The sequence below is a fragment of the Bos mutus genome, chromosome X (assembly GCF_027580195.1).
Source record: "Bos mutus isolate GX-2022 chromosome X, NWIPB_WYAK_1.1, whole genome shotgun sequence".
Taxonomy (NCBI): Eukaryota; Metazoa; Chordata; class Mammalia; order Artiodactyla; family Bovidae; genus Bos; species Bos mutus.
In genome coordinates this window covers 99,039,768-99,063,047 of record NC_091646.1, presented here as the reverse complement: position 1 = coordinate 99,063,047, position 23,280 = coordinate 99,039,768, and the positions used below count along the sequence as shown (strand labels likewise).

General features: G+C 36.8%; 1 protein-coding gene across 6 annotated transcripts in view; it reads right to left on the bottom strand.

Annotated features, from left to right (window-relative positions):
- The window catches only part of DMD (dystrophin), a 2,671,852-nt gene that overhangs the window by 1,507,210 nt on the left and 1,141,362 nt on the right, over positions 1 to 23,280 (bottom strand). For all 6 annotated transcript variants that reach the window (XM_070365439.1, XM_070365442.1, XM_070365443.1 and 3 more), the window contains one exon: positions 18 to 141. In XM_070365439.1, coding sequence (XP_070221540.1) covers positions 18 to 141 — 124 coding nt within the window. The remainder of the gene's footprint in view (positions 1 to 17; positions 142 to 23,280) is intronic.

The following is a 23,280-nucleotide window of genomic DNA, read 5'->3' as shown; positions in this document are numbered from 1 at the left end:
ATTAATGCATAACCTACATTGACTTTTTCTTTAAGGTCTGAGAAGTTGCCTTCCTTCCGATAGACTGCAAATTCAGGACTCTGTAACACGGCTTCTGAACGAGTAATCCAACTGTGAAGTTCAGTTATATCGACATCCAACCTAAGACAGGGAAGAATAAGGATCATTATTTCATGATTATCTCTTTCTTCTGTATGGGGAAAAAAAGGCAATCTATCAACATTTAGCATTCTTCTCCCAATCTGAAACTTCTGCCTGATGCCCCTATTAATGTTAATATCACTACTATTTCCCTAGTCAGGTTGGCTCAAAATTCAGTCTTCTTTGATCTGGTCTTTATGATCACAGAGGTAATCTTATTCATCTCAATGTAGCAACGACCTGTACACTATCTCCTATAAGCTACTCTTCAGCCTTTGCTTGAATGTCTGCATTGATTGAAAAATCAGTATTTTCCAAGATAAATCATTTTTTGGGAACGTATTCACAACAAACAAACAAAGATTCCTGTTGGTAGCCCCCATTAAACCATACGTAGAATACTCATGTCGTCTCCACAGCCATAATGAGGCTGCATTTGGTCAAGTGACTCTCTATGGCAAATGAGCTATTGGTACGTGTAATGCAAGCACAGGCTTGATTAGTCCTTGCACCTTGGATCTTGTCTTCATGGAATACACACTCTGAGAAGGCATGTGTTATATAAGAACTTCAAGGATCCTAAAGTGCTTGAAGGAAGCTCACTCTTGCCAGGCAGAGAGACCACAGGAAAAAGCAAGTGGTACGGAAATGGCAACCAACTCCAGTATTCTTCCCTGAAAAAAGCCCCATGGACAGAGGAACCTGGCAAGCTACAGTTCATGAGGTCGTCTAGAGTTGGACGCAACTGAGCAGGAAGTGCCAGGCGAGTGAATAAAGCCTCCTTTGACCTTCTGACCCAACTCAAACACCAGCTGAATACATCTAAGTGAGTGCTCCAGCTGACTTCACTTAGAGCTACAGAACTGCCCACGTTGCAGGATTGTGAGATATGATAAATAACTGTTGTTTCAAGCCATTACATTTTGAGGTGGGTTGTTATGCTGCAAGAGATATGTGATCACCTACACTGTTATTCTCAAACACTCTTTTTTGCAGAGATCTATGGAGCTAATGGAAATAAACTATTAACTGATTAGGTGATTCAGATCCAGTTAAAGCAGAGATTTTAAGGGAGTCGCAGATGAGTTGCAAGGGTGGAGAATGTCTAGGAATCACTTGAAATTTCAGGCACAATTCTGAATGCGTGTGTGTTTTTCTTGAGAAAGAATCTATAGATTGTATCAACCTTTTGTAAAGGTTCTATGATAAAGGGAATTTAGAGACCATCTAATCCAATTGATTATAAAACAAAATAGACAAAAGTATCCAGGGAAATAAACGTATTCAATTTTCACATGAAATGTGTGGAGTATACCAAAAATACAAATACGAGATATTAAGATGCCAAGTAATGTACTGTATTCACCATGCTATAGTTTTTTTCTCCAATACAACCCTCTAACGGTTGAAATCAGCTGTTTAAATCTGCTAGAATAGTGGCGCCGACATTTTTGGTGCCAGGGACTGGTTTCATGGAACACAGTTTTTTCCAGGGACTGGGGGTGGGGGTGGAGATGGCTTCTGGATGACTCAAGTGCATTACATATAGTGTGTTCTTTATTTCTATTATTGTTACATCAGCTCCACCTCAGATCATCAGACATTAGGTCAGGCAGGTTGCGGACCCCTGCAATAGAAGATATCTGATGGTCAGCCTACACTACTCCTAGTTACTTTGATGATATTCCTTGGTTTGTGAGTATCTTACTTTCCTTAAAATTTGATTCCTAACAAAATCATATGAGGAGTGTTTACTATAATCAGGAAAGAATAGACAAGTATCTTCTTTCTTTATGAATACTTTCATAGATGTGGCCTTTAAATCAAACAAACCTGTGAAGAATTTTTTTTTATTTTGGTTGCAGGCTATTGTTTTAAAATTAAACTGATAAAAAGTTTCACAGAACACAAAACATTTCCAAAATCATGGCCTCCTTTGCTTTCTTACAAGCCTGTGCTAAATAAAGTATGATTCATCTCTTTGCTGTATGAGGAGATGGAGGATCAGAGAAATTAATTAATTGATCTCAGATTGTTAGTACCATAGGGAAGAAACTTAATTCATCTTGTTCACCATTATATCCTTCACCTCAAAGAATGCCTGATTCATAGTAATAAGTATTTACTGAGTTTCTTATTTACCAAGGCTACCCAACTAGAAATATTTAAAAAAAAGAGAGATCAGAATTCAGATATATTTTTTATTCTAAATCTCACATAACTGAATGTCAATCCTTTATTTCATTTAGATATGAATCATACATAGTATTGGTGTTTCATTTTATCATACATGGTGGCTATCTTTCCTACATTTGATTTTTGCAGAAGTTTAACTTTTAGGTCTCCTATTTCTGTGTTTGCAATGTTGATTTAAAAAGAGTCCTTCTGCATGCTACCAAAAATCTTTCTCATTGATGTTAATTATTTTATAAAATTAATAGTTTTCAACTATGGTCATTTAGTCACCCTGCAAATCCAGTGCAGGTTTCCCATAAGAATGTCTTAAGAAGGACATTTTTTTCCTTTAGCCCAGTATAAACATTTGTGTGTCTTTGCCTGTGGGCATTCACTTTGCCAGTATATAAGGCAGGCCAGGAGTACTGGGATGTTAATAGCTTAGTTATGTGAGAGTTGGGGATAGTTGGTAGATAAATAACACAGTTCCCTTGCCCTTCAGTGCAACCACCCTGAAGGATATTACACCCAGGATCTCAAAAGGTTCCCAGCTGGACTGAGTGCAGTTGCCTCCATAGAAAATCTGCTCATGTATCATCCTGTGTTGGCTGCCTTTTCCTTATCTCACTTCTTCACTTTGCTTCCTGGAATTACTTCCTAAATTAATTACCTGCATCAAAATCTTTCATCTCCAGATCCACTCTTGTGGAAAGCCATACTAAGGCAATGATCAACAACCTCAAATGAACCCCGCATCCTGCCATGTTTAATTTTTTCACCTTAAGCTCTGACTCTCCACAGGAACTATTTTAAACTTTTCCCAAAGCTCTCAAAGCTCTGATCTGTCTTCTTTCTCCATCTATCAACAGATGACATTGATTCCTACTTGATGGAGAAAAGCACAATTATCAGATTAGAATTTCTTCCACTTCTACTTCCTATGTCCAAATAGTCAATCTTACCTGCCCGTGCCCTTCTCATTCCCTTCCAATGAGTGAGTTTCTCTTCTTCTAGTTAAACATTATTGATGGAAGATATATTAATACGCCTTTGTTACCAAAATGTTATTGACTGGAGACGTGTCAATACATTTTTAGAGAGTGATACAATTAATATCACCTTGTGAAGTTCTTAGAGCTTAAAATTGATCAAGGGTTCATTATACAACTTATGATTGTTGTTATTATTCACATTTTGCTCTGCTAGGTTTTTGTTCCAACTTGTGTATATTATAAATGTAAAATTTTCAAAAATGATGCATTACAAAATTTTAGGTGAAAAATAATTTTTCAGCGAATTTTATGCAGATATTTGCTGATTCTCCAAGTGACATATATACTAGTGTCTCAGAAGATGACAGTTCTTCAGAATACAGTTCTGATTCAGACAATGTGAATATTAGAACAACAACAAAAAAAATGCTAGTGATTGATTCTGATACAGAAAGTGAAAATGAAACTCACAGTGCTGGAGAATGCTCTTTTCCTTCTAGAGAAATGTATATTGAAGACAACATTTCACAAAAATCAGAAGACTTTACAGATGTGTCAGATGTAACTATTGAATGTAACAACCCACAAAGTATTAGTAAAATAACAGAATTAGTTTTTGGCCAGCCAAAATAAAAATCACCAGCCACAGGCATTACTTTCTGCAAAAATCTCCCAGTCAATAATGAGTTAAAAGCCAACCTCTTTACCTGCATTTGGAACTTCATTCTCTTATGTATTCTCAGGTATCTGAGTGTATTTTTTTTTTTTTTTTTAATCTATCCACTGTAAATTCAATCCCTCTCTCTCAAGTTAATTCTTCATATGGAAATTTAAACATATTTTATTTGATTCCTTTATTAAAAATCAATACTCTCTTGACCTCCAAATTCCTCTCTTGCCATTCTCTTATCTTCTAAAGGGCAAATGTTTTGCAAGAGTTGTCCAGTTTCCTGTCAGTTCAGAGGAGCCTGGCAGGCTACCGGTCCATGGGGTCGCAAAAGAGTTGGACATGACTGAGCAACTAAACAGCAATGACATATATCTATGACTCTGATACAGCTATCTCTACTTCAAGCATTTCTTCTGAGCTCCATAGCTACATAATCATCCTCTAACTCGATGACTCCACTTGCATGCCGTGAGAACTCTTTCAATATATAATGTCAAGACTTAATGTTTGAATTTCTCTCCCAAACTGGTACCTTCTCAGTGTCCCTCTGACCTGTGAATGGCATCACCATCTATCACCTTTGATATCCTCTTCTCCCTTCCCTCCCATATTTATCAAAGTCTAATCCATCAAATATTCTATTTCTTCTGAATTTGTCTGCTTCTCAGGATCTCCTCAGTTGGCATCCTCGTTGATCTTACAGTTAAATGTGACAAAAACTACTGGTTCTAGGCAATCTTTCTGAAATTCTCCCATCTGTTCCATGCGCCACGTCAAAGTATCATTTCTAAAACATACCTAATTATGTAACTTTCATTCATTTAACCATGCAAAGATTTTCCATTTTTTTTAGGATAAAGAGACAAATTTCAGATCTCTTAACCCTGTACTTTAGTTTGTTCTTTATTCAAGTACTTCTAGAAATAAAACTCGCTTCAAGTTTCGTAGGGAACCAAGGAGCCATCCTTCAGTCTGTCCTTCCTCCAATGAAGTGAAATCCTTCATTGACTTTTATCCACCTTTCCACTGGAAACTTTCTATAAATATTTTAGAAACTTGACTTCTTGATAATAATCCACTTTGCCCACCTTGGTGAAATGTGTCCCTTCTCCTTTACACTAGTCTGATTAAATTACACATCAAATATGCTAACTCATAAAGGTGAGATGTGAATATCCACCATTCAGTGTCAACTTCTCCCTTTATTCTTGGTTTCTCTGGTCTCACACCCTTCTGATTCAGAGTATGTCTAGTAAAGGTGGCTCACATCTGCCTACAAATCATGAAACTAAAACTTGACTCAAGACGCTAAGCTGGCATCACAGCTGGGTGAGATTTACTAAGGCCTATACTGGAAAAAGTTTTTACTAGGCCTTTACAGTGGTCTTGTTTGCACATGTGTTATAATTATCCCTTACCACCATCTCCAATCAACTGCAAAGGAAAAAGGCAGAGGATATTTACTCAGTTTGAAAGTAAATAATTTTCCCCCAAATCCTATACTTTTAGACATCTGTCTTTCTGAAAAACAGGAAATTGTGTATGTTTCCTTTGAAAACACAATTGCCCCTTCGCTTCTGCCACAAAATATATACTAAGTGCTTACTATATGCCAGACATAGAATTAAATTCCACAGATAATAGAGTTGAAAATGCAGTAGTCCACATTATTAAGGAGTTTGATGTAGTGAAGCATCCATTTGACAACAAATGCTTTAGACATCAGATGGGAGTTCAGCTCATACTGTGACTTTTGTTTAGGATAATCAAGAAACACCTTTTCACTGAATTAAGATTAAATCAGTGTCTACGCTAGAGGCTTTGCCCAGTAAATTGGTTATCTCTACACAAGGAAGCCTTTGTGGAGTAAACACCATGGTAACCGTCTGCTTGTTGCTCAGACTATGTAGAATTTAAGGGAGGCCAGGGCACCAGTTGGCATGTAGTTCTAATAACTCAGATCAATTCAGGCAACAGGATGAGAAATTTCATAGAGAGGTCTTTCCTCATTCCATGTTTTTGTTTGGCTGGTTTTATAGATTTGAAACTAGATTGCAAAAGATACTTGAACTTGCCCTTGACATAAGGATCTTTTAGAGAGTGATTATAGTCTCTTGATTTACAGATTTAATTTGAAGGGACTTCAATTTTTTTCTAGGGAATTGGTGAGTTGAATGCTTTACCTAGGGGAAAAAAATATCTGTTCATAGGCATAAGTATCAATATGTTGCACTTTCTTTCTGAAAAGGAGTGGAATAAAGTATCTATGAGTCTGTACTATTCTCATCTATTAGACTTTCTTTTTTCTCTTTTCTTTGATCACTGTGACATCTTCATTCCTGGGCAACAGGTGGAACCTAAACCAAATTCTTATATGTTTTAAGCTCTGAGCTATCACTCATCTAATATTCTGTTTACATTATTTTTTTTCTGTTGCTTCCACTTGAGCTTGTTTCTTCAACTATGATTTCCTTACTAAAACTTTTTCTATCTCAATGTAATAAACAGTCAACCTATACTCCAACATCGAGCATTTAATATCATCCCTTTACAGTTCTGGGACTTAAATGTCAGATGCTAGTTCGTGTTTTCCCTCTAATATTTTGCCAGTAGGCATCCACATCTCTGTATGCCATCAATGAGGATGGAAGGGGAAGCAGTGGCAGAGTTTTCAAAAGGCTTCCTGTGCACTCTTACTGATTGCCAATGGCCCACATTCAATGCTTGGTCTCAGTGACATTTCCACTGCTTTTAGCAAAATGAACAAGGTCTGCTTCTTGGCTCCTACTCAGAACCTGGCATCCAAGTAACAATTGCACATTTATTTATTCCTTATCAATTTGGCAGCTATTGCTTCATCACTTTCTATGCTTTGCCCCCTAGTTTTCACATTTTCACTGGTGTTGAATATTTTTCACATATCCTTGCTGAGATGTATGGCAAATTAACAGACTCCCCTGAGTTAAATGCATACATGTTTCTAAAATGGATGCTATCTATTCTCCCCAGCATTTTACCATTGGTATTTTCTATCATGCTTTGTACTACCTGAGGCTGGCTATTTAATCACCAACTGAAGATATCATACAGATGTAACTCAGGTACCTTTTTAAAATCCTCAAGAATAACAATGAAGAGTGATTTTCAATACATATGAAATTTTGGATTCTGTGCCTGTATTTTTATTCCTTCATAAAATCACTCATTTCTACTAATTCTTTTTTTTTTCTCTTTTAAAACTCTCACAAAATATTGATAATGAACTGACACAGACTAAGCTGCTTATAGTGGACCTCTACACCGTTGGAATCAGCCCATCGATAAAATTCCTTATGACTCACTCATCTTACTCTCATAACATACTTCACTTTGTACTTAATGTATTTCTATGTTATTACAGACTCTATCCCTTAAATCCAGTCTAACTTTATCCAACTTAAAATTCTCTTTAAGAAAATTACGACTTCTATTTACAAAATGATTTTCTTCCTCTAAGTGTTGATGAATATTTTGTGCTATATTTTTCAAATATGTCCTAAAATCTCATCTTTGTTTTTATTCATGATTATCAATTTTGGGGACTTCCCTGATGCTCTGGTGGTTAAGACCGCATGCTCCTGATGCAGGGGGCTTGGGTCTGATCCCTAGTCAGGGAACTAAGATCCTGCAGTGTGGATAAAAAAAAATCTAAAAAGTTAGCAATTTTGAATTGTCAACAGTATATCATTATATGTAAATTGTGCTCCATGATAACTCTGCTAATTATGTCAGAAGAGCCTCTTAACAGGTGCTGACTATGTTCTATTAATATAGTGACTGCCATATAAAGTAACTAAGATGACACATTTACATAAACTTTAATTCAGTCGCTTTCAATATACCACTTGGAACTCATCATTCCCAAATGTGTAAACTGTGAAAGGAGAACTCCTTCAAGTTCCCAGACTTAAACTAATTTGATTAGTGAGCTAGGTTACGAATAGCCCTTTTACATCTTTAAACATCTTTGCATTTCATAAAAATGTACAAGCCTCACCTTTAGCAGCCTGAAAGTATTAACATTTGTGAAATATATTAACTCTTGCAGGATCCTGACGCTGTAGGCCTAGATCAGGTGACTTAATAAATCAAAAATTTAATGTACATGTTAATTAGCTAGAACACAAGTTTTCATGTTCATGGAAATAAAATTATGACTCTTGCTTACTGATACAACAATGTGGAATAAATCAGCCTGGAGGTGAGGCAAGACTTTTAAATTTTGCTTATTTTATTTTTTAATAATCATCTTTCTCTTCCAGATTTCTAGAATATAAGAACACATTTTACTTTCATATTCAGTTCAGTCGCTCAGTCGTGTCTGACTCTTTGCGACCCCATGGACTGCAGCATGCCAGGCTTCCCTGTCCATCACCAACTCCCAGAGCTTGCTCAAACTCATGTCCGTTGAGTTGGTGATGCCATCCAACCATCTCATCCTCTGTCGTCCCCTTCTCCTCCTGTCTTCTATCTTTCCCAGCATCAGGGTCTTTTCCAATGAGTTGGCTCTTCCCATCAGATGGTCAAAGTATTGGAGCTTCAGCTTCAGAATCAGTCTTTCCAATAAATATTCAGGACTGATTTCCTTTAAGATTGACTGGTTTGATCTTCTTGCAGTCCAAGGAACTCTCAAAAGTCTTCTCCAGCACCACAGTTCCATATTGGTATATGGCTATTTTTTAAATGCCTGACCATCTGATGAACGCCTACTCATCTTTCAAGACTTGGTCCAAGATATACAACTTCTGGGAAGGTTTTCTTGATCAACCTGCCCCTTCTGTCTCCCCTTCAACCTTCTTTCTGGGAAAACTCGTCCCTCCCTCCCGTATGTGTCCACATGTTGCTTGCTTTTAAAAACTGAATAAATAGCATACAAATTAAGTCGCAGCACTGTTTATAATAGCCAAGACATGGAAGCAACCTAGATGTCCATCAGCAGATGAATGGATAAGAAAGCTGTGGTACATATACACAATGGAGTATTACTCAGCCATTAAAAAGAATACATTTGAATCAGTTCTAATGAGGTGGATGAAACTGGAGCCTATTATACAGAGTGAAGTAAGCCAGAAGGAAAAACATAAATACAGTATACTAACGCACATATATGGAATTTAGAAAGATGATAACAATTACCCGGTGTATGAGACAGCAAAAGAGACACTGATGTATAGAACAGTCTTATAGACTCTGTGGGAGAGGGAGAGGGTGGGAAGATTTGAGAGAATGGCAATGAAACATGTAAAATATCATGTAGGAAACGAGTTGCCAGTCCAGGTTCGATGCATGATGCTGGATGCTTGGGGCTGGTGCACTGGGACGGCCCAGAGGGATGGTATGGGGAGGGAGGAGGGAGGAGGGTTCGGGATGGGGAACACATGTATACCTGTGGCGGATTCATTTTGATATTTGGCAAAACTAATACAATTATGTAAAGTTTAAAAATAAAATAAAATTGGAAGAATAAAAAAAAAAAAAAAAAGATTGAGCCAGAGAGATCTTGTCAAATATCGAATGAAACATGTTAAAAAGTATTTTAAAAAATCAATATAAACATTGTTATGGCTAAAATATAAAGTATTTCTAGGATTTTAAAATGTGCTGAGTATATGGTGATTATTGCACTTTTAGAGTTATGTAATATTATTAAAGGGGGAAATCCTATTTAATCAGGAGAAAACAAGTCAGTTTATGCCCCTAAATCAAGATAGTTTGTATATACACACGCAGATATGTGCATGTGTTTGTATAATGTGGGCTTCTTTTCCTTGGTGGAGGGGGCTGAAGAGGGCCACATGATTGCTTTACATTTTTTCTAATGTATGTGAATATATATGAGTATTTTCCTATATATATATATATATATGTCTGTGTGTGCTTCAAATATAAAGTAAATATAGTGCCATAGAAAAATCACTAAACTGAAAGTCAGGTGTCACAGGTTTTACTCACTCATCTTATTTACCTTTATGCTGCTTCCTTGGGAAAATACCTTAACTTCTCTGATTTTCCTTTACTTCTTCCTTTAAATTTCACAAATTACAAAACTTCCATCAAACTGGTCTTAAAATAGAAACTATCAAAGACTTTTAAAAAATTACTCTTAAATGTGTGTTTATTTATCTCACTAATTGGAGCGATTTGACCTGAGATACAAAGCTGGGGTCAGCTTTGCTTACACTGCAGGTTTGATATTCCAAATACATTAGTCTGCTCATCTAGGAATCAAGTTATAAAACATCTAAGGATGTTATGATCTCACTTAAAATAAAAACCCATAAGCTCTTTTCAACAGTTTATACAGCACCTGAAACAAAATATGACGAACGGAAGAGAACACCGTTCTTAGTTATTATAAACTTGCCATATTAACAGTCCTATCAAATAATCTGTTTTACTTATGTTTGCATGATCTTATTTACAAGCTTAAATATATTTCTAGTTTTAGATGTGTAAGTTTAAGCGCATTACTCATAAAATAATATGTTTCGGTACAGTAAAATTTAATGATTCCAGATTGCGCTGAAATGCATCTTTAAAAGATACTAAAAAATCAATTTCTGTGTAGTTTACCTTGTCCTAAAATATGCCTGTTTAACGTGTACTTCAAAAATCTGGATCCTCGTCCAAAATATCAAATCTGTGTGTTTTCTCCATCATCAGTTATGGCAAATCAAATTACATATTTAATATGTATAAAATACCATTTTTAAAATATATGGCCTCGAATACAAACCTGGTGATTTAATATTTTTAAGCTACAAATGCCAGAAAACTCTCCATGCATTATCTGACATTGAAATTAATAGCCGAACCTCTAGGATAGTTAATTGTGCTGAATGGTATAAAACTCCTATAAAATATTACTTCTCTGCAAAATGTAAAACAACTAAAATATTTTAATATGTGCTAGATTAAAATGACTTGGACACAATCTTCTTAGCTTAATTTGGTAATAAATCTCAATAATACACAAATATATTGCTAATATTTACTTCCGAAATGTGATATGGTTGAAAAGAAGTCACTTTTACATCTTTTGTTAATATAACTTTCAGAGAAACACACTTGAAAAACTAAGGGAATTCCCCAAATTCTAGTATGGCAGAACCAGCTAGGTTAGAGGAATTAGGTATAAAGCCAGAGACTATGAAAGCACATGGACAAAAAAATGCTTGGCCCAGAGGACTGGAAATAAAATGTTGCTAAGCCACAGATGCCTGGAGCCTATTTTTCATTTTCAGTAAATTGAAAGTCCCTTTGAAATACAGTTCTGTGCAAGAAAATCACCTTAACACAGGTTAATACAAATATTCTTTTAAGTGAGAGATGAAATCTTGTCATAAAGATACATCTTTGATCATACAATGTAATATGCTCAAGTTAAAAACTCTGAGCTGTTTACTTTAAAATCAAATTTAATTTTTATTTAAATGATGAAACAAAGCAGTATATGCCCTTGTGAGAAATAATTGTGAGCACTAGAGGGTGCACATTCCCTTCCACAGCTTGTCTGGACCTCAGTTTGGCTTCTCTTTTATTTTCTTATCTACATAATGATAACATGGTGACAAATGGATTTTTCATGGGAGTTCTCAGAGAAACATAAAATGTCCAAAGATACAGATAAAATGGTATAAAAAGAACATGTGAGGAAGGCACCCACAGATGCAAAATTAAAATGCCTTCAGCTATTTTAACACACACACAAAAGTATTTTGAAGTTGTAACACACAGATTTCCTTGAGAAAATGTCTTCAAACTGGGGAGAAATGCTTAATCCAAAGAATATAGTAGCATTTTCTAGACTTTATAACTCAGGATTTTTTTTTTTTTTTTCCTAGTTCATTAATTTTACCTACTTTTTTGAATGTTAATAAACATGTAGACACTTGTGGTCTATAAATCTGCCTATAATTACATTCCTGTACCATCAACATTAAGTTTTTAAAATGTTAATTTAACATTCAATCAAATTCCAAGGAAAAAAAAATAGCATTTTAAGCATCTTGTTCATGTCGTATGCTTTCAGAAAGAAAAAAAATTGTTTCCCATGGTAATTATGTAGGCTATTTATTATAATCTTCATTTTCATAGCTATATCAAGAATAGAGAGCTTCAGAAACCCCCTTTTTCTTTCAACACAGTGAAATACGGAGTTAAGATTCAAAACCAGATATATCCAAATCCAGCAATTTCCACTATACTATACTTATATTCCTTTGTTCCAAATAAAAGGGGAACTATCTTTTAAAATATTAAGGAAAAGTCAACTTGAACTTCTTGTTTGTTGCTATACAATACAGTCTGATAGTTACTACTAGGCTAGATATTTTTGAATATGCCAGAATTTGGCTGAAGTCTTTAACACTATGATATTAATTTTGAACATTGTCATTAACCTAAACTATGATATTTAGTTGTATAACTCATACCCTCATGGCATTATGAATTAGTTACTTTTCCCAGTTTATTTTTACTTCACAGTCTTCCTTAATTTCCTAAAATTCCCACATTTCCAATCTGCTGATGTGTTTTCTGATGTTAGAACTGCTTAAGCAGAGATGACAAAGGTTACAACCAACAACAGGGTTAACTCGATGATTAGCACTGGAAATCCTGCACTTGGAAAAGCAGTTCAATTATATGGGACTCCCATCTAAGCCCTGATGGTGAAAAGACACTTAATTTTGAAAGAAAAATCTTTTTTCACTGATAAAGATCTCTATATTTAAAGAGATAGCCAAGTGCTGCAGTGTTCCCCTAAAGTCTATGAGACTTAGACGGTAGAATAGCCATAATCTAGAGTAACTGCATCATCTCCACAGACAGGCTTCAATAAATGAGTTAACAGTCTCAGCCAAGATTTTATCTTCAGCTAAATAATTTGATGAAATTATCTTTTACTTCTCTCATTAGAGCTCAAGAATGCAGCATCATGTGGAGAGGATGTGGAGAAAAAGGAGCCCTCCTTTTTCCCAACAATGGAAAAACAATTCCCATTGTTTGTGGGAATGTAAATTGGTACAGACACTATGGAAAACAGTATGGAGGTTCCTTAAAAAATGAAAAATAGAACTACTATATGATCCACAAATCTCACTTCTGGGCATATATCCAGAGAAAAACATGATTCGAAAAGATGTGTGTACTCCAATGTTCATAGCAGCACTGTTTACAATAGCCAAGACATGGACGCAACCTAAATGCCCATCAGCAGATGAATGGATAAACATGATGTGGTATATAAATATAATGGAATATTAGTCAGCCATAAAAAGAATGAAATAATGCCATTTGTAGCAACATGGATAGACCTAGAGATTATCATACTAAGAGAAGTAAGCCAGACAGAGAAACACAAATATCATATGAAATGTCACTTATATGTAGAATCTGAACAAATGATACAAATGAATTTATGTATAAAACAGAAATAAACTCACAGACATAGAAAACAAATGTATGGTTACCAAAGGGGAGGGATTAAATTAGGAGTTTGGGATTAAAATATATACACTACTATATATAAAATGGGCTTCCCTGGTGGCTCAAACGGTAAAGCATCTGCCTGCAATGCGGGAGACCTGGGTTCGATCCCTGGGTCAGGAAGATCCCCTGGAGAAGGAAATGGCAACCCATTCCAGTATTCTTGTCTGGAAAATTCCATAGACTGAGGAGACTGATAGGCTACAGTCCATGGGGTCGTAAAGAGTCGGACACGACTGAGCGATTTCACTTTCACTTTCATATATAAACAGATAATCAATAAGGACCTACTATATAGAACAGGGAACTATACTTGATATCCTGTAAGAACATATAATGGAAGACAATGCAAAAAATAATAATAATACACACACACACTTATATATGTGTAACTGAATCACTGTGCCATACGTTTGAAACTAGTACACCACTGCAAATAAACTATATCTCAGTAAAAAAAAATTTAAAAATAGAATGCAGCATCCTGTTCTAGATGTCTGGTTTCAAATCCTGACTGAATTGCTTTCTGCAAAGCTTGTGACCTTGAACAAGTCACTTTACTTGTATGTGCCTCATTCTTCCCATCAGCAAAGAGGATCAGCAATAAAAAAAAAAAAAAAACTATGTTATAATGCTCTTTTAATGGTTAAATGTGTTAATATGTGAAAAATATTTAGATGAGTACTTGATATATGTTAGACACCATACATGTTAGCTGCTGTGATTACTGCCTTCCATGAGTCTTTCCTGCTGGGTTTAAGCCAGCCCCTGGGCCACCTCTTACTTTCTCATTTGAGAGTGGGTCTATCCATCTTAGTGTTCTGTTAAGGACTGATAAAGTAAAACTCATTCTTGTAACCACCAGAATGAAAACTGCAAAGAAAGCTACAACAAAGAGTAAATGGCAAACACATAAAAATACATAAAAATCATCAACAGCAAAATAATCTAATCTATTTCACCCTTTTTGGCAGGAGTAGGCAAACAATGGTTCAGGGGACAAATCTGGCTTGCCGCTCATTTTTGTGAGTTAAGTTTTATTGGAACACAGTCACGTTCACCATTTATATATTGTTTAGAATTGCTTTCTACCAACTGCAGCAGAATGGAGCTCTTGCAAAAGAAATAATATGGTGCACCAGCCTAAAATAGGGATTATCTGGTTCTTTAAAGAACAATTTGCTGAGCACCTTCCTGCTCTATAAAGTTAACATGATCTATCTTTCCCAACACAGAGGGAGGGCCAAAAAAGTGTGGTTTACAGTAGCCATATTGCTTCGCTCTCTTTCAAAAATATGCATCGGCTCTCTATGACCAGATTAAAGTTCCTTAGCCTGGCACTGAGTATATATATTTTTTCCCCACAATGAACTCAACCTACCTTTTAACCTCATCCCTTAATTCTCTCTTTCATACCACATATTTCTGCTCCAAGCAAACAAAAACACCCAAAACCCTTTATCAGTGCCATTTATATAAAGACTTGTAGGACAGCCTGAATCTGCATTGCCTTTTTCCCTCATCTTCAGTCCAATATGCCCCTTTCCTTTAACTGTATACTCAGATGCTAATGTCTCCATGAGCTTTCTATGCTTAACTGTCATACAGGGCTGGAAGTGATCCTTTGTTCTTTATGACTTATGGCTTTTCTAGCATTTTATTGGTACTTCTTCATGGCACAGTTTATACCACGAGAATGCTAGCTTCCTGAGGAAAGGACTAAATATGGTTTTTGGTCACAGCAACTAGACTGCTTTGCACATCATAGCGATCCATTAGATACTGTTGAATGATTATGAAAATTAGCAAGAAAACTAATGGTGCTGTCACTATAGATTCTTGAAACACTATGGACTCATGCTGACTACTGTGTGCTGTGCTGTGTTGTGCTGTGCTTGGTCGCTCAGTCGCATCTGACTGTTTGAGACCCTATGAACTGTAGCCCGCCAGGCTCCTCTGTCCATGGAATTTGTCAGGCAAGAATACTGGAGTGGGTTTGCCATTTCCTCCTCCAGGGGATCCTCCCAACCCAGGAATTGAATTTGCATATCTGGATTCTCCTGAATTGGCACATGAGTGTTCAAAGAACCTCTCCATATATTGACTGGTACCTTGGGCCTTGTGGGAGGCAAGTTAAACTTTAAATACTCTCAGTGTGAAAGCTTGCTGAGTTTAAAGAACTTCAACATACTTTTATCTTGTGGGTCTTTAAAGTTTAAATAACTTCCAGTTAAGGTTTTGATGTACTCACTGCCCCACTGTCACTTCCTTAGCATCATGAGTTGTTTCAATTCATCTACCTCTTTTAGTGAGCATCTCTATGTGTGTGTTAGTCACTCAGTCATGTCTGACTCTTTGAGACCCTATGGACTGTAGCCCACCAGGCTCCTCTGTCCAAGGGATTCTCCAGGCAAGAATACTGGAGTGGGTTGCCATTCTTTTCTCCAGAAGATCTTTCTGACCCAGGGATTGGACACGAGTCTCCTGCATTGGAGGCGGATTCTTTACCATCTGAGCCACCAGGGAAGCCCATCTACTTCTTTTAGTGAGCATCTCTATGAACTTTAGTTAAAACTCAAAGCCAGCTCAGGATGACATAACTAAGTGCTATAGATGAATGGCTTAAATAACACAAATTTATTTTCTCATAATTCTGGAAGCCAGAAATTCAAGATCAAGGTGTCAGCATGTTCAGTTTTTGGTGAGATCTCTCTTCCTGGCCTATACATCATTGCCTTATCACTGTACCCTCACATAGTAAAGACAAGAGAGAAGAAGCTCTTTGATGCCTCTTCTTAGAATGGCACTAATCTCATCATTAAGGCCCCACCCTCAAAACCTCTGCTAAATCTAATCCCCGCAAATAACCCATTTCCAAGTAACATCATCAAATTAGGGTTAGGGCTTTAAGACATGAATAATTCAGTCCCTGAGAGCCACATATTTTATTTGCTGAGTGTTGATTCATAGAGATACAGGTTTCTGACTAGGGAAGACATAAGAATAAGAATATTCTTAGAAGATGTTAGAAAAAAATATTTTCTCTTATAACACAAGTGTGGTAATGGGAAGATATCTGTTCTAAATTAATAATTGGGAACTCAACTTTCTCCTGGGGAGAGCGTGTTTATTTTTGCCTAAATAATCATCAACAGAGACACATGTAATAAAATTTCCACAGTGTGGAGGCCAACAAGGAAAGTCATATAGATTGCATTTCAGAGGTAAAGAAACAGATTCTGAGTGAGAGTAAGTGGCTTGCTTTAGTCACATCTTTGATGAGTGGAAGATGCAAGGCCAGAATCTATCTCTGTGCAGCCACAGGCCCATCCCATTGGCTCTTTCAGATCCAGCCCTCATGTTTTTCTTGTCCTCTGTGTATCAGAGACATTTTCTGTCATTGCTTGGTCTCTTGCTTGTGATTAGAGGCCCTGAAAGAATACTGGAGGATGGAGGAACACCACTGGGGGATGGTAGCAGAGTCCCCAAGTTGGGACCTTCCAACAGGGACTAGCAGTATCAGGATGGCCAGATAAGAGCTTAGATCTATGAAGGAAGGGACAATCCAGAGGAAACTGAAGCCACAGTAGAGATGACTTGTGCAGTGCAGAACCTGTGCAGCCATTCACAGTGGTCCTAATATCTGCTACCTCCCTAAATCCCTTCAGGTATGATTCTTAAATTCTCTTTAGTTTATCCCTTTCTTTACATCCAAGCTGCCTTTCCCCTAGTTATTCTCTGATAGTTTCACATGTTGCTTCCCAGCTTTTCATCACCTCCTTCTCCAAGTCCCTGGGTTATATTTTCTTTCTCTGAAACATGTAGAGTGGTTTTGTTTTCCTGACAAGACTCACAAATACCCATTTGATATCCCATGAATATTACTCAATACGACAATGTGCGAACTTCTATATTAAGTGCTACAGTTCTAGAGTTGCAAATAAATGGCTCCTGCCCTCAAGGAGTTTACTAGAGACACATATGCAAAAACAAGATGATTACAATGAAGTTCTGCAAGTGCTTGAATGGAAAGATTGTCAAGGCTGAGAAATGTCTAGGTTAAGTTCCCAGAGAGAGAAGGTAGTTAGTTAGGGAAAAGGAATATGGGAGCTGGAAAAGGGAACATAAGGCAAAAGGATCTTCAACAGAGAGAACAGTCAGTACAAAGAAGCAGAAGTTTGAGGGAATATTGAGCATTCGGAGATCAGAGGGTGGTTCTTTAAAGCTGAGCAGAAGGCAGCGCCATTTGAAATGCAGTGTGTGGCCAGTCTGTGAACTATCTGTTAGTAGTCTGTGACAAGAAAAGTCATCAGAGCAGAAATCAACTAAGTCATGAAGCACATGATTTCATTTGATTCCTTTTTAATTGCAAAACTTTCCTGACAAAGGCAGTAGTGCATTGATTTATATTCTAGTTCCAGCTCTTTATCTCATTGTGTACTGGTAATCAATGGTTTGCAGACTATTTTGCATAGCACTGGCATATAAAAAAGAAAAAATGGGTAGGGGAGAAGGGAGTGAAGCTGGAGAGTCAGGTAGTCAAAGATCAGAAAGGAATTTCTGTGCTATGTATTTCAAGAACCACAGGCAGAGGAATGATCTAATTAAAACTGCATTCTAAGATATCCCTCAGGATGCTGTGAAGAGTATGGATAAGGGTGAGGCAGAGAAATCAGTTAAAGATTTCATGCAGAAAACTATCAGAGACTAAACTACGGGAAAGGCAGCCTGGATGTAAAGAAAGAGATAAACTAAAGAGAATTCAAGAGGCATACCTGAAGGTATTTAGGAAGGTGGAAATATCAGAACCGCTGTGAATGGCTGCACAGGCTGTGCACTGCACAAGTCTAGAAGGCTGTTTGTAGGAACTGTGATAACTATGATGTGAATGACACTCTCTAAAGATGGGCAGTCTAAACTGCAGAACCTCATTTGTGATTTCTGTAAGATATCCAGGTGCAAATGCCCCAAAAATATGTGGATGCTACAGGTATGAGCATCAAAATGGAGGTTATGGTAGAGAAATTAATTTGGAAAATATCAGGTATAGATGGCTGATAAAAGCAAGATGATAAGTGCCATTACCCTGGACAACAGAGTGCCATGAAAAGAAAACAATGCCAAAATATAAGTCTTTTTGAGATCAACATGAAAGGGAGAGGAAGATGAGAATGGGAAGACATAATCGAAGTGTTAGGAGGAGAAAAGAAACAGGAGAGAACAATATCTCAGAAACTGAGAAAGCAGAAAACTTCAAGAAGTATCTAATCACCACTGTCAAGCACAGCACAGAGGTCAAGGCGGATAAACTGAAGAGCGACCTTTGGAGCTGTCAATTAAGGAGATCTCTGGTAAGCTTGTTGAGCGCAGTTTCAGCACTTGATGTGCAGTATGAGAGGGTGAAAGAAAGACTCAGAAGAATGGAAGTAGTGGTAGCTCATACCTTCTGATTAAAATCAACTTTTCTTTGCATTCAACCATGCTGCTTCTTTTAGATGAACATATGTGACTACCATTTTCTTCACTCAGGGAACAAACTGCATGGTATGGTTCTGGGAAGATAGCTCTACCTTCCTCTTGGTTGGTGTTCTTTTGTGCCTTGCCTTCTGGAAGAGTACTTTTTCCATACAACTGCTATGACTAGACATTCAGTTCTCAGTATAGTACATTTCAATTCAAAACATGTATTGCTGCTGCTGCTAAGTCACTTCAGTCGTATCTGACTCTGTGCAACCGCATCCCCAGATTAGAAGGCCCCGTAAAAGGTTGGGAGTAAGATATGGACCCTGGCCTCAGGAAGCCCTGAGCTGAGGGGGTGAAACAAGCATATGTAAAAATCATTTCAACATGAAGCATTAGAGGTGTCACAAGATGGGGCTACTTTGGAGAAGTGAGAAGCAAGAATTAGGATGAAACTAAGATGATGCTCTAGTACACTGATTTAACATGGGCCCTGAACTAGCAGCATAAGCATCACCTGGGAACTTGTGAGATATTACAATTCTCAGGCACGGCCCCAAACCTACTGAATCAGAAACTCTGCTGGGGACCAGCAATCTGCTATTTGACAATCCTTCTCAATGACTGATGCATGCTAAAGTATGAGAACCACTGCTCTTGGGCAAGGGTTCTCAAACTTCAAGGTTTATCAAGAATGAGCTAGAGAGCTTGTAAAAGATTCCTGGGCCCACAAGCAGAGCTTCTGATTCAGCAAGTTTGGGGAACAACCCCCAAATCTGCACTTCTAGCAAACCCCCAAGGGATGCTGTGTCATGCACCGCAATATGAGTATCACTGCTTGATCTGTTCTCTGGCCACTTAGCATGGCTCTAGAATTATCATTCTTATATTCTTCAATACATATTTATTGATATTCTTGATGTATATGACAAATTAGCTTTAACAATCTTAAATGGATGGTTATCTTTTTGGAATATCTGAAGATGGTCTATAAGGTTTCTATTATTCACCAAAAGTAGTTTATAAACTGAAATTTGAGTTTATGACCAAGGTCATTTGACTCTAATACATATAAAGAAGTAGGGCATTTCAAATGTTAACACTGGAACAGAAATTAGGAGACTCAGCACTAGTCTTTAGTTTGCAACTGAAAGCAAGTTTTTTAACCTTTCTGAACCTCAATTAACCTGTAACCAGAAACAAGTCTAGAGTGTAGTTTCCTTAGATAAAAGGAGCAAGGTTTTGTTTTTCTGGGCAGTGCCATTGGGGAAAAAAAAATATATATTATTATCAGACGAACACTTCAAGTATTTTAGGAACAACTTATCATATAGAAAATAAAAAATGAGCTCTTAGACACATTAATCATCTAATTAGATTCTTTGAATAAGTTAAAATGTTTTAGTTTTCAACTTCCAGATTATAGTTTGGAAATTAAAGTTAAAATAAATATTTAAAAAATAGCGTAGGCATTATTTTCAAAAAATTGCAAAAAGAGAGATCTCATCTAACACATCTAACTTCCTTCCAAGGATGTGACATAAAGTAACATTATTCAAGCAGTAGACTTTTATAAAAAAATAAACAACACAAGCTGAAAAATAGAAAATACAATAATTACCCAGGTACATAGTTATCTAGGCACTTTATTCCACCATTTAGTAAGCATATGGGACATAGCAAGAGAGAGCAAACTTAAGACTGCTTACATAGCAGAAGATAGAGACTCAGTGAATTGTTATTTCTAAATCTCTACACTTCCTTTGAGGTCAGAGACACTTTTATTAACACTGTAACTTAAACATTATCTTTACTGAGACTGCATTTATTTAAAAAACAATTCCATTTACCATTGTTTTCATCTCGCTGATACAAAAACGTAAATGAAAGCTTTTGTGAAAAGTTTCTTTAAATAACTGTTACATGATTAGGAATGAATCTCCTCAATGAATCCCAATTAACTGTATAATAGATTTAGTTTTAACTTAGAGTGGGTTCCACACTCTGATAATTACTTATATGTAAAATAATATCACTGAACTACAGGGACAATTTATTTTAGAAATAATTACTTTGTGACCCAAGATCATTAAGCACTTTTATATATCTTAGTGTAAGGAGGACAATTTATGCAGTAAATATAACAAATGTAGAAACTGTATCATTATTCAGGAATCAACTAAATGTACCTTATATAATTAAGAAAGTGTAGTGTAGTACAATGGAGAAGGCAATGGCACCCCACTCCAGTACTCTCGCCTGAAAAATCCCATGGACGGAGGAGCCTGGTAGGCTGCAGCCCATGGGGTCGCGAAGAGTCAGACACGACTGAGCGACTTCACTTTCACTTTTCACTTTCATGCATTGGAGAAGGAAATGGCAACCCACTCCAGTGTTCTTGCCTGGATAATCCCAGGGATGGGGGAGCCTGGTGAGCTGCCGTTTTTTTGGGTTCGCACAGAGTCGGACATGACTGAAGCAACTTAGCAGCAGCAGCAGCAGTATGGTACACAGCTGAATTTTAAATCCCTTAATAGTTTTGAGTAAATAATGATGTCCTAATGGGTGAAATTATAATATTAAAGATTATCAGGATGTTCATTAGTTTGTTGTTAAAAAAAAAAATCCATGAAGAAGTAGAAGGAATTATTTAAATGCTACTGAAAAATAAGATTTTAGTCATCACAATTAATTGGAACTCTATTACTCTTTCAACAAATATTTGTGATTTTTATTGCGTATATGGTACTATGTATGAAATCTAAGTAAAATATTTAAAAATCTGATAACGAGATTATTTTGTCATGATTGGTGATGAAAAAATTATGTGCGTGACACTGAGGCATATAGCAAAAAATGAATGTAACATACTGGATGAAGTGGAAAGATTCAGAGGAAGCTACACATAAAATTGGTCTTCCCTGATGGCTCCACCTACAATGCAGGAGACGTGGGTTTGATCCCTGGGTTGGAAGGATCCCCTGGAGGAGGGCACAGCAACTCTCCAGTATTTTGGCCTGGGAAATCCCATGGATAGAGGAGCCTGGCGGGCTGCAGTCCATGGGATCACAAAGAGTCAGATATGACTGAGCATGCATACATAAACTTGGTGGGAGAAACATTTTATACCATAGGAAGGGATTTGTGTTTTATTGTGGAGACAACTGGAGTTGTAGGGATCTCAAGCCAAGAGGGTCAACATAAAAGCAACATTTTAGGTACATTAATTGAAGGAAGATTAATCAGAAAGGGGAGGGGCAAATCTGGCCACAAGGAGGTATACGGCTTAAGGCATGGCATTGACAGAATGACTGGAAAACGGCTAAAATGATGCCTTGCCCAATAATATAGTGTAATAATAATAATTAAGGAAAAAGTACAGAACAGAAATGGAGAAGTCAGACCGGAAATTCTATTTTGAAGAAGAAGATGAAAAGTCAATTTTCTGTTACATTTGGTAAGCTTCAGAGGATGCTTATTACGGAATTTCTTTCCCCAGTAGTACATGACCACCATCTCTACCTTCTCTACCAACCATCATCTTCACTATCATCACTACCTCAATTACCACCATCATTTCCACCACTGCCTCTACCTCCACAGTATTAACATAAGCAAGCAAGACCGCTAGCTACAGCACTTGCTGAATTCTTACTACCTTACAGGCAACTGTATTAAATGCTTCTTACCTAATCCTCATAGCCAGTGTTTAATAAAGGGAGGATATTGAATCTGAGGCACAGATATTAGATAATTTGCTGGAATCATAAGCTAGTAATTAAAACAGGCAGATTTCAAACCTGAGTAATCCTGATTCCAAAGTCCATGATTTTCCCAATATTTGCTACTTCTTTAGGCATGCAAGCTCTGAGTTATGACTAAAACCTGTGTGCAATGTCTGAGTAACTAGGTGTGGGTAATTGGAGGCAACAAATGTTTGCAATTGATAAAAACAAGCACTGCTTGGAGCAGTAGTAGAAGCACCCAGATCATAGATTTAAAGATAGAACGTAAAATCTGAGGGAAAGAGTCAGATATGAAGCTATGAAATTTGGGAGTCATTCATTGAGAGTCAGACTTGAATCATCGAGAGGGAGTAATTCAGATAAAGAAGTCAGAAGGGCAAAAAGATTTGAATTTATGAGATACTACCATAAGAATTAGGTAAAAGGAAGAAAAGGAAGAAAACAAGTCAGGTAAAGAAGAGTAGGGGTAGAATAGTAGTGTGTCAGAGAAGCTGAAAAAAGAGATCTTTTTTTTTTTTTTTAATCAGCATTCAATAGGTGTCAACACTATACTCTTGGCAGTTAAACA